Genomic DNA, 12992 nt, shown 5'->3' on the forward strand with positions numbered 1-12992 from the left:
TCTAGGATGTGCACTTCCGGTTCTGGAATAGTCCTGTCAACCAGACACGGAACACTGCCAATAAATGTTACCAGAGAGTCCTTTTCAATTTCTGAAAACGTGTTTGGGTCCCCAATATGAGATGAAAAATAATATCCTCCACGAAAATGTTTCTGCAATATAATACTAAATAATGCGATAAATTGTTTGCAGCTTTGGAAAATAAATTCAATGTCAGTTATATCTTACCTTCCTGTTTTTATCTAAAATACTAATAAAAGTAATTAACTAATGGCATCAATTAAAATCAAATACTAAAAATTCCTAAAACGATATTGGTCAATATACTGTAATACTTAAGTTCATCAAAAATGGCAGGAATCATCGAATACAATGTAAAATCTCACTAAGTTGACTAATTAATGTCAAATACATTCAGGAAAGCATGAAAAAATGCCATTGCTAAAATAACTATAAAGTATTGCACCTTTGCGATCATTATTAATATTAGTGTACGATTTTCTACAGTGCAGGAGTACTGAATGCGTGGTTATTATTTTACTAACAACATTAATTCTAACAAACTAAAGAAATAACTGTACAAGCAACTACAATAAATTGACAAATTCATTTCTGCAAAGTGAAAAACCATTCACCGCAAAAACAATTTTATGCACAAGTAATCTCTAAATTAACATTGAATGAATAATTGCAACAGCTTAAATAACAAATTAACATAAATATTTTAGTGACAGCAAAACAATACAATTACTAGAGTTTTCTCGTGACACGAGACAGAATATTATTACGCTCAATTTTCAATACAATATGAATTGCAATGAGAATGGGGCGTAATATTATATCGCCCCATGCAAAATAGTACGCCTCAATTCGCTCCGTCATCGACGGATCGAATTAATTATCACATGGTTCCCTGGCATTGAAGACTTTTCACAATTAAACTAATCGTATAAAGTAAATGAGTTGTTTGTGTGGATGTCAGCGTAAGTGTGTAATTCTGTTATATTCCCAAAGTAATCATAACTTCTTACCCTTCGAATAAAGTTAGCCAGCTAATACAAGTGCATTCTGGAGAATTCTCCGAAAGCTTATGATGTAACCATATATTTTCCTAGGAGTAATAGCTCCATTGATAATTCAAAAGAGACTATGCTCAAGGAAGTTTACTGGTCGGAAACTTCAAGCGTTTTCCTTTATAAAAGATTCTCATATTGGATGTTCGAAAAAATACGATTAGATTTCTTTGCCATATTTCCCTATCCAATATCGATGGAAATTTTATGAATTCTTAACTTTGCCCTTCAATTAATTCTAATATGCTTGAAACGGGTTCTACGGGAAAGAAGATAATTTAAAATAAATTGGCATTTTTTTTGTATTTAGATGCTATTTTACTTTATGAATATCTTTAAAATAATATTGTTACTATCCCAGAAGATTTATTTCTCTCGACAATTTTTTACATTCATTGCATATTTTGTAACAATTCTTGTATCATTTAAAAGTTGTAAAAGCTTGAAAATATTTCAATACAAATCCAATATAAAGTAAAGTAGCATTGATAAGTGAGTAAAAACAAATTTAATATTTTTTTTTTTTTTTTTTTTTTTTATATTTACTCCACACAGGAGGCCCTGAAGAAAATAATTTCCCTCAGGGCCTATGTCATCTTTGGGGATGCTGTGTGGAGGGTCTTTTTGTGGAGAGGAAGGAGTGAACATGGGTCTTGAAGAGTCCCATGTTGTAGGAGGGAGGAAACACAGAGGCCGGCAGTTCGTTCCACAGCCGAGCTGTTGAACTTAAGAACGAATCATAGAAGCGACCCGTTCTCATGTGACAAGTGTCAACTGTGTACAAATGTTGGGCGCGCGTTTGGCGTGTATCCCGACTACGCACCGGTGCCGAAGGGATCAATGACGCTAGTTCCTCAGAGCATCTTCCATTGTAATACCGATAGAACAAGGACAGCATACCTACCTGACGCCTGTGCTCTAAAGATTGCAGTCCGTTTGTTAAGATTGGGGAATCTATCAAACGGACCGCCCGTTTCTGCACAGAGTCAAGGGTTTTTTTCAGGTATTTTGGGGCTCCAGACCAGAGATGGCTGCCAAATTCGACAGTAGGGCGCACTTGCGATTTGTACAGGGTGAGCAGTTGTGTACTATTAAAGTATCTGCGGGCCCTGTACAGTACGCCCAGCTTCTGAGAGGCCAACTTTACTCTAGCTTCGATGGAGCCCCCGTACCTGAGCTGGTCACTTATAGTTACACCAAGCATATCAATGGAAGGCCTGTTCGGAAGATTGCTTCCGTTGAAGGAGACTAGATTATCATTTGGATCCCTTTTAGACGTAATCAGACAGGATTGGGTCTTTGAAACATTAAATTCGACGAGATTATTTTTACCCCAGGAGGAAATACTCTCGAGATAACCGTCCATTCTCTGCTTCAAAGCCCTCCGAGCCGTTGGAGTTTGTGTGCCCTTTGGGGGCTTGTCAAACAAAAAGCTATCATGAACTGTACTGTCATCCGCGTAACAATGAATCGGTGCACATGTCAAAAGGTCATTGATGTGCAACAAAAACAAAGTCGGAGACAGAACCGATCCCTGTGGGACGCCAGCATTTATGGAGTGCGAGGAAGAGGTGAAACCGTCAGCAACCGCCTGAATCGACCTATCCCTTAAAAAGTCAGCAATCCACGTACACAGGGATGCGGGAAGTCCGTAAGAATGCAATTTGTTGACAAGTCCTCGGTGCCAGACCCGGTCAAAGGCCTTGGATATGTCTAGTGCGACCGTTTGGGTCTCACCGTGACGTTCCAGGCACCGCCCCCAAACATGCGTCACATACGCGAGAAGATCACCGCACGAGCGGTTCCGCCGGAATCCGTATTGACGGTCGTTGATAATTTTGTTCTTCTCGAGGTATGTGAGCAGTTTGTCGTTGATCACACGTTCCATCACTTTGGACAGAACTGATGTGATCGCTATGGGGCGGTAGTTGGCCGGGTTGGAGCGGTCACCTTTCTTGGGAATAGGGTGAATTACCGCTTTTTTCCAACCAGAGGGCACAGTGCCACACTTCAGGGACATTTTGAAGAGCTTTGTCAAAACTGGAACTATTTCCGCAGCACACCTCTGCAATACCAGGGCAGGTATTCCATCAGGTCCACTAGCTTTGTTAACATCGAGCCCCCGTATGACGTGGAGTACATCCCGATGCCGGATCCTCAGCTTTTTCATATAGAAGCCGCAGTGAGGAACCGACGGCGGAACAGCACCCCCGTCGTCGAGGGTCGAGTTTTCCGCAAACATTTTCCCTAAAAGGTTTGCCTTTTCGGTGGCGGTGTTTGCTAGTGAGCCGTCAGGTCTGGTAAGAGGTGGCAAACTGGGTTTGCAAAAATTTCGACCTATTGAGCCCGCAAGCGACCAGAATGCTCTGCTGCCATGCGGGCAGGCAGCCAGCTTTTTGCTGATCTGCAGGTCGTGTTCGAATTTTGACCTATTGATGGTTCTCTTGCATTCCTTTGCCGATTTGTTGTATGCTGATCTGCTTTCGGGCGTTCGAGATGTGTTGTAGGCTCGGTAAGCCGCGTTTTTTCGTCGAACTGCTTCGGAGCATTGTCGACTGAACCACGGCTTTGAGCCCACACCAGTTTCTTTAGTAGTCGATTGTATGAAGCCATCCATCGCCGATTTGATGACTTCACCAATCTCCTGGGCACATCTTGAAGGGTCCAAAGTCCGAAAACAAACAGCTGACCACGGAAAAGCATTGAAATGGGCCCGCATACCGAACCAATCTGCTGACCTATAGTGCCACACTTTTCTCCTCAGCCTCTCATTGGTTGGTCTGAGGCTAACGGGGATTGATGTCGTCACTAGGCAGTGGTCAGATGATCCCAGAGGCGCTGTGACGTCAATCTTAGAATGAGATCTTGAGAATATGCGGTAATTGAAGATTTGAATAAAATACGTGAATATATAAAAGTAGTGCTCATATAATAATTTAAACCTTGAACAAATCCCAACGTGATTAACACATATTTTTGAAAAAAGCAACCTCATGAATCACGTCAGAATCTGTTCTGCATGGATTTTATTTGAAAGTGAAAGCATAACAGAACGGTGTTCGAGTTTAAGTTGTGTGTGTCATCTTTCTCCTGTAAATTAGCTTGTACCTGATTTCCATCATAGGTCCAGCTACCGAACTTCATGTCACAGTGTTGATCGTCAAAGGGGAACCAAGTGATGTCTATCTTGCATGTGCTCTTGAAGATACCAGGAGGAACGTACAAGCAACTGCCGTTGTGTTTGACCACAACGTTTGTGTGGTACGTCCCGTCGAAACCTTCGTCTGCACTGTTGCGCAAACCAACACAAAAATATTTAACCAGCGTTTCTAAACACAGTCATGTAATGATTGGTCTTCTGACCACAAATATTTAAAGGTTGTCTTTCTGATACAATCATTTAAAGGTAGGCCTTCTGAATACAATCATTTGCAGGTTGACCTTTTGATCACAATCATTTAGAGATTGGCTTTCTAAACACATTGCTGGAGGTTTTCCTTCCGAAAAAGTCTTGATGACCATCCAAACACAATAAAAGGAGTGTCCTTCACGGGTCAATGTTACGGGACAACTGTATACTTTGTGTAACAACAAAAAGTAGCATTTACAAATAATCAATACATATTTTAACATTATAATGATATTATTTTTTTACATATGTTGTTTATCATTTTTAAATTTACTTTTTTGAATCTTCGGATTAGAAAAAATTACTATTTCCAGACATACATTTATTTATTTTATTAAGTTTATTTCATAAAATTAATTAAATTATGCATAGGTGAACACTGTCACTATAGTGCAATTAATGTTTTAAAACAAATGTATCTACTACTACTACGTAAATATGGAAATAGTAATATTTTCTTAAGCCGCTACTTCTTTTTAAGTGTCATTTTTAACTATTGCGTTTTATTTTATTAATTGTGTTATAACAAAAGTTCTGTTGGTTTTCAGTGCGGTTCTCCGGGACTGGTATTACCTTTTCATTCACACTGACTGGGAGGTCAACTTGTCCGTCAATTTTCTCATCTCAATTCCTAAATCTTACTCCATATATATCACTATTAAGTTTGCCGAATTTAGTGTTTTAAAATTTGTAGTTATTTACACACAAACACGATTTAAAATTGTTCACTTATTATCATTGCTTATTCTCCCCGCTGTGCTGATTAAAATAAGATAACTTTCTTATTTAGTCCTTCAAATCATAATATTATCTATTTCTAAACTTTAAGAAATTCACGTCTCAAGTCAAGGCCTTGAGGGACTCCTTGCGACATCCATTATGGATGATCAGAGGGGATGCAGTTTGCTACGTTTATGTAGGACAAGTTACGCAAACTGGTAAATTGAAGTAAGTAGCTACAATTTTAATTAAATATATCAAATTTAAAGGTTGACTAATGCTTTGGGATAACATTTGAGTCACCTACCTTCATTTGTTTTAGTTTTGGACCTTCCGAAATAATAATAAAAATAAATTTATTTCTCTTTAAAACGTAACAAACTAAAATTTCAGGGGTTTTACTGGTAAAATAAAAAACAATCTATTCACATAATAGGTGTAACTTAGTGCCGCAGCAACGACTAAAATAGGTAGAATTCACTACTTCCGGGTCAAAAAATACCCTCCGTCTTTATAAAAACACTAGAAAAATATTTATGACATTGACCTTTCATAACCGAAAACTCATCATTTTTACAACACTTAAGCTATAATGAGCGAAACTTGGCTGAATCGTAAAATACCCAAAGGTAGAAGAGGGTAGAAATAGAAGATGAAAGAACTAAAGAGAAAGTTTTAACAATAATAATATTGGGCTTATTTATGTAGCGCCGTTTTCGTGAGAAATCATCTCAAGGGCGGTAAGTGGTAAGTGGCGGTAACTATGGAAACATTTATATGTTGCTTAGTGTAATGAAGTTGTGATGGAATGCTGTTACTCTACTATCAAAATATATTTAATCAAAAAATTGACGCTTAACACTCTCCGGGCGAGTGAAAACACTTGAAAATTGGGTTATTTAAAATTCTGGAAAAGGGTGTTTTCTCTATTAGTAGTTTTCTAATTAATCACACTTCATTGCTCTCATTTCTATATGTTAGTTATACAAAAAAATATTATTCATTTAAATATTCAGATTTGTGGGTAGGCTAATTTTCCTAAAAACAAAGTTTAAGAAAGGGAGATAGCATGTATTTTTGTGGTAATTATCGAGACCGTAAAAATAATGAATCTGTTTAACTTTTCGCTTGATTTTTCAAAATGTATTTAATATAATTTAATTAATAATTTCTCAAAATGTATGTAAAATAATTTAATTAATAATTTTTCAAAATGTATATTATATAATTTAATTCATAATTTTTCAATATGTTTTCTATGTAATTATCTAACTTTTATGTTAGAATTTAACAATACAAGAACGCCATAGAAGAAAAGATCACTTGAACACATCACAAAACGCAACACCATTTAAAATAATTGTCAACAAATCCGAAGGATTGGCGCTTTACGCTAAATAAGTTTCTAACTTCTGATCAATAAAGTATAATTCAATGACATTTACAAAGTTCTTTGTTACGAGGCTTTATATTTCTTTTTAACGTACATGTATATGCTGCATCCTCACACCAATGATATGTTTATGTATTGTATTATGTTTGTTTAATCTTGAGGGTGGAAACTCCATTCAGTGGATACTCCCCTATCGCGGTATTAATTATTAGTTGGGTCATGTCTGACCTCGTATACATGTTTATCTAAATCTGCAGGACCGACACAGGAGTAAAGTCTCTGCGGAACAAACTACTGAGAGCCTCATAGTATCTGAATAAATGAAGCTTGAGGTACCGGGTTACCCCACGGTACAATGAAACCACAGGCGGCAGAAATACATCACTGAAATCATTGTGATTTTTTTCCAAAGTCAATCGCTTGTATTAGGTTCAATGATGTAACTTTTTCGGTGCTATAATTTTGTTTGCGTTGATAATATTCAGTATCTTCCTAAAAATTTCACTCGTTTACAACAAAACTTGAAACCCAGATTAAAATTATCCAAAGCTAATCAAGTGGGTTGGGTTCAAGAATTTGCTCATAATCAATCGCCATTTCAGTATTAATGGCGTCCAATTTTTACCAATTAATGTAATCCTATTGATGTTGTAATAATAACTCTATTTTTTTATTCAACTACGATGGAAAGAAAAAAAACCACGAAAATTATATTAAAAAAAAACAACAAAATGTTTTTTAATAAAATAAAATACTTTTTTGTTTTAAAACCACGATATTTATTAATTTAAGAACCGACCGGTTTCGCTTTACTTAAGCATCATCAGGGTACAAATTAATTAAATATTAATTTGTACCCTGATGATGTTTAAGTAAAGCGAAACCGGTCGGTTCTTAAATTAATAAATATCGTGGTTTTAAAACAAAAAAGTATTTTATTTAATTAAATATGTCAAACCACAAAGTGATTGCTTTCTATAATAAAATGTTTTTTTTTTTGGTAATATCATATAATTCTATAAATATTTATTTAAAATATAATATTTCTTACTTTTTTTATGTTTTGGTTAATCATTTATTATATATTATATACATCTTATCTTCATTGTTTATTACTTATATATAAAATTATTTACAAATATCCTCTCCTCTCATTATTTTATAACTTTTGTAATATTAAACACAAGTAGTCGTAATATAAAATATATCCTTTCAGTGTATGTAAAAATATGAAGTAATATTGTTTTACTTGAAATATTTTTTTAGATAAATTAAAAAAAAAGTGTTTTTTCCTCTTTTTCTTAGTGAAATCAAGTTGTAAATCACCACAATTTGTTTAAGTTCTTTTGGTTTAGCCACTTAACGTCGTTCAATCGTTGTTTTAGTTAACTGTTATTTAAGTTAATCAAGTGTTTAATTTTCAACCACTTGACGTTCTATACTCGTTGTTTTATCAATTCTTTTTTCGTTTATTTCAATTTGAATCTTTTTCAATTTGGTGAAACAATTTGTAAATTTTTAGAATGTAATCAAATAAATATATTATCTACTTTTTAAAGGTGATTAAATGGTTTTCAGTGTGTTTCTTTTCTCAAGCTGGTGAAAGCAAGTTGTAAATTGTTGAAAGTTAATCAAGTGGGTTAAGTTCAACCACCCGATGTTATTCAAGGCGAAGTATCGGGCGTCGTTGGTTGTCAATAAGTTATGCGGGGCCAGCGAGTCTCTACCAATCAACAGGGTGGTTTTGTGGCTGAGGTGGCGGCCGACAAGCGCGTGGGTGGAGGGGGGCACTTGGGTGGAACCGACGGAGCGGGTGGGGCCGGTGGAACGGGTGGACAATCTATGAACCGTGTTCTAGAGGCAGTTACAAGCAGGCCGAACGAATAAATAGAATTAAACGCTACGGTGTAAAGGAAGCTAGGAAACTCACCCATATTCAGCAGAACAAATAAAGTTCTCGTACATTTTCTGTGTTGGGTACATCTCAGCATGTTACAATATCTCAAGAATGAGGCTTTTTTTCTTGGTGTCTCCTTTTTGGATCAATGAGTTTACATATTATGGACGTTATATGAAAAATAATGAGAAACAATAATATTTTATTTTCATACAAACTTTTTTATTTTCAAGGTGAGACGGTTGACGTCAAGTTCCCGTAAGCTTTTATGCTATAGGTCCATTGTGCTCTTACCTACTAGTATCGATACGCGGAACAAGAAGTGATCGTAATGTCAACAGCTTAGATTTGTGCCGTTCTATCGTGCAGTGAAATGCGGTGATGCCTAGTTAGTTACCATTTAACATTATTGATTTATTTTGTAAGTTATCTTCTGTTTTTTTTTTTATATTACAAGCTGTTATGTATCCGTCGTTGTCCGGGGTTATGGATGGTTTGGAGTAAAGTTTTGAAGTTGTGACTTCAAGTATGCAGTATGCTATTGTAAGGTGTAAATAATGTTTTTGCCAAGAATAAAGTTATTATTGAAGATCGGAGATGATCGCAGTGGAAGCTAATGGTTGGAAAGAGCGTGTTGGGATCTTAGGGGGATAACCAGGGTTAATGTTGTCAATATTTTGTGGCACGGGTGTAAACCATCCCGTCCTTACATATTTCCCCTGGAAATGTTATGTTTGACACCTTTTTTTTTTTTTTTTAATTTAATGTTTTATATCGGATTGTTTCATAAACAGAAATAAACATAGAAATTTAAATACGTGGGAGATATTAAGTGTGTAAGCATAGTGACTAGGCTTCAAAATCGTTATTTATTATTGGTTCAGAGAAAAACACATACACTTTAAAAAAATTGACTAATTTCAAACCGGCAGGTTTCTCGCAGAGGTAGGCAGAGAGTATAGATCGAAACACAGCTATATCTTGGCACACACCTTGTTTCATTTACTTTCATATATCGTTTAATACATACTATTCTGTGATGGTGACTCCCAATTTATTATGGCACGACATTTGATTCACTTGATTGTGCCTTCCCGATTATTTCTACTGTTCACTGCCACGTTATGTAATCTGCCGCGGTAACTAAAAACATAGTGTCTTCCTCGAGACTCAGTAATTAGAGATTTAGTTACAGCATCATTAATCTCCTTACCCTTCTTCTTTCGTTCTTTCACTCTGCACGGGAAATCGAATCTAAGAGTCCTTTTCAACCTTGCAACGTTTTTCCAAATCTTTAAGATGTTTTTACCGCAATCGCCTAAGGGATCTCATGTCAGTCTTCTTTTATGCATCATATATCAGTTCAATCTAGCATCAGGAGTGATATCAGCACGAACTTCGCACATTCTTCACACATTTTTTATTAGCGCCAACCGCTTTCAGTCCTCCGTCAAGTTTACAATTTTCAGTATTTACACTCTATTCAACATTATTATCAGCCTTTCTGATTCTCGTAAATTTACTTCTCAAAACTAACTCATTCACTTGCTCCAATAATTATACGGTATTCATAGGTACCTATTTGCATATCTTTAATAGTTTTTAATTAGTTGTAAGAATGTTTGTGGACTATTCGAATAGTTCGCAAACATTGTTGTTTAAGAAAATTCAACAATTAATACCTACATTGTTTGGAACGTGCCTCGTAGAACAAAACAAAAGAGTATCGGAACAATGTTCGAACGAAACTCGAAATTTGTAAGTAAAATTTTGTGACTGAAGTAGGATCCATTTTATTCCCAGCACGTTTAGTTTTCTATACATTACATTACATTATGTTGCCTCCGGTGACTTTGGAGGTCAATTTGAAGTGCATAATATTGTAATTCAACTCTGTATCTCGTCACAGAGCTTAGATAATGCGTAATAATGGAATATAAATACAAATATCCAAATTTATGTATATATATTTAAACTATGTAAGTATTGCTTCCAACCACAAATTAAATCCGTAATTGAATTCAGAGAGACGAGCGAACTCTCTAGAACTAATATGGTTTTGTGGCGAATTATTTTCAGAGCTAAAAATGATTTAGTTACCGAGATACAATTTTGGTCGTAGGGATTCCTTTGACCTACATAGTAGGTTACCTCCTCGGAGGGACAGTGATTAGGGATATTTTCAAGAAGGCTCTGCGTGCTCTCCAGAGAGAATTCTGGAATAATTCCATGGGTGCAGAGGCCACGGCATAAATATTACCAAGATAAGCTCTGAAGGGAGATACAAATAAATTAAGAATAAATCCTTTATAAACATGAGGCAATCGTTTTAAAAGGAATACAAATTAAGAATAAAATGTCTCTTTTCTCAACTTTTCTTCCTTATTTAAAGATTTCTTCCAGGATTTAGTCATCTCTGCTCAACAAAGTTCGGTAGACAAATGAGTTTTGTTTTTGTGAGATCTCTCCTGGTTATAGCTTACCAGGACCACATAAGTACTGGTGGAAGCGAGACTTGGGAACTGTTCCCAGAACAATAAAACTAAAATGGGAAAAAACCACATTTCATTATGAAAACGCTCCTTGAAACTCTCCCCCGCTTTCAAGCATTAATTTTACCGTCTCTCAGTTTTTTACACGATCTTTTGAAAAATTTCTTGCCCTACAAAAATATGTTTATTTCGTTTTCTTTAATTATTCTTTCAGCAAGCGTTAACATTTTTTTTAAATTATTTTATTTCAATTACACACCACAATCATGTAAATACACAGTTATGTTTTAACATGCTTTAGTTATGAATTTTAATTTATATTTGTTTTATTTTAGTTAGGTTATTTAATTGAGATGAGAAAATCAAGTTGACCTTGGATGCCCCCCAGTTAGCGAGGCCCCTGGGGCTGAAGTGGACCACAACAACGGCTCGATGTCTTACATACGACCACCAGGAAACTACACCACTTCATAGTCTTCCATAGCAATCCAGGGAACGACTCTCCAGTAAGAAACCATCCTTGTACTCCTGATAACAAATCTTTGCAATTCAACTAAGATCATTGGAAAACCAAACAAAATGTACTGACTTAATTTAAAAATAATAAAACATCACTAAAGAAGAAGATAACACTAATAAATCTAATCTGTCTTGATAGGTATCCTGGGTTCGATCCCCAATTGAAAATGTTTTTATTTTTGCGTGTCTAATTCTGTTTCATGTTTCATTTAGATTTGTTAGTATAAAGTTCTTATTCAATAATATATTACATTGATGGGTTATGAAAAAAGTTAAACCAATAGAATTGAAAAAAAATCTTTACAATTCTTATAATAAAATAGTTAATCCTGCAGTTTAAATATGAAATGTATGTCAATAACAGCCTTGCATGAGCAACTTTATCGAAATAACACTGTCGCAGCTTCTTAGAGCATTAGTTTCTTGGCTAAAAACCGATTTGCCAAACGCAAAATCTTGCTATTTTTACACTCGCCATAACAATTAAATTCAAATAGTTTGAAGATAATAAAAACATCAAGATTGAACTGATATGTGAAACAAAATCCAAGAACAAATAATATAATAAAAATTACAATTTAATAATAATGCCCATAAGTATATATCACCATTACTTACATGAAAATCGAATATTGTAAAGCATTTTTAGATTTTCACGCGACTGAATCTTACTAAGGTTTGTCACTGTGATAGATAACTACATCTAGATGTGAAAGAAAAGATTTGTTTTACAAGTCGTTCTATTGCTTGAATCAAAGGGTTGAACTTGAGCCTATACGACCCTGAGCAATTAGTAGCCATCAATTAGGTATGACTCCTGTTTTCGACAGCTGAGTGACAGATTTCGTTTTCTGGATGCTGTGTAATTTAATTTTAAACTACTTTCAGATCAATTTGATGCCCATCAATGTTTTACCATAAGCCCCTATACATGTGTAAATTTAAAAACATCTATTTTAAACAAAAATTAAACCTTAGTTTTGTTTAAAACCACGATTTTTTATTAATTTACTGACTGTAAGTATTAATTTGCACCCTGATGATGTTTCAGCTAAATGAAACCGTTCGGTTAATAAATTAATAAAAAATCATGGTTTTAAACAAAACAACTGTTTTATTTTTATTAAATACGTCAAACCACAAAGAGATTGCCTTCTACATTAATATCTGTTCAGTTTCTCAATAATAAAATCATTTTTTTAGAGAAACAATTTTTTTTAAATAACTCTTCAAGATTATACCCAAAATTTTTATATATTATTGAATGAGAGCATAATACTAATAAATCTAAGTGATACATAAAACAGTACAAGACACACAAAGTAAAAATAAAATGGATAATATGTTAATCCGAGACAACATCTAGGTTACAAACCAATTCTTTAGAAATTAAATTACTATAAAATATAGCTGCCAAAAATATGGGGAAAATTAGTTGCAAGATGATATTGTTGATTTAAAATATGAGAACAAAAAAAAATAATAATTA

General features: G+C 34.8%; 1 protein-coding gene across 5 annotated transcripts in view; it reads right to left on the reverse strand.

Annotated features, from left to right (window-relative positions):
* Window positions 1-12992, reverse strand: part of LOC149425017 (neuronal acetylcholine receptor subunit alpha-7-like) — a 402913-nt gene that overhangs the window by 97127 nt on the left and 292794 nt on the right. For all 5 annotated transcript variants that reach the window (XM_089648468.1, XM_089648467.1, XM_089648485.1 and 2 more), the window contains exon 5: window positions 4182-4362. In XM_089648468.1, the coding sequence (XP_089504594.1) occupies window positions 4182-4362 (181 nt within the window). The remainder of the gene's footprint in view (window positions 1-4181; window positions 4363-12992) is intronic.

The sequence above is a fragment of the Hesperophylax consimilis genome, chromosome 3, assembly GCF_061612785.1.
Source record: "Hesperophylax consimilis isolate HC1 chromosome 3, BYU_Hcon_1.0, whole genome shotgun sequence".
Classification (NCBI taxonomy): Eukaryota; Metazoa; Arthropoda; class Insecta; order Trichoptera; family Limnephilidae; genus Hesperophylax; species Hesperophylax consimilis.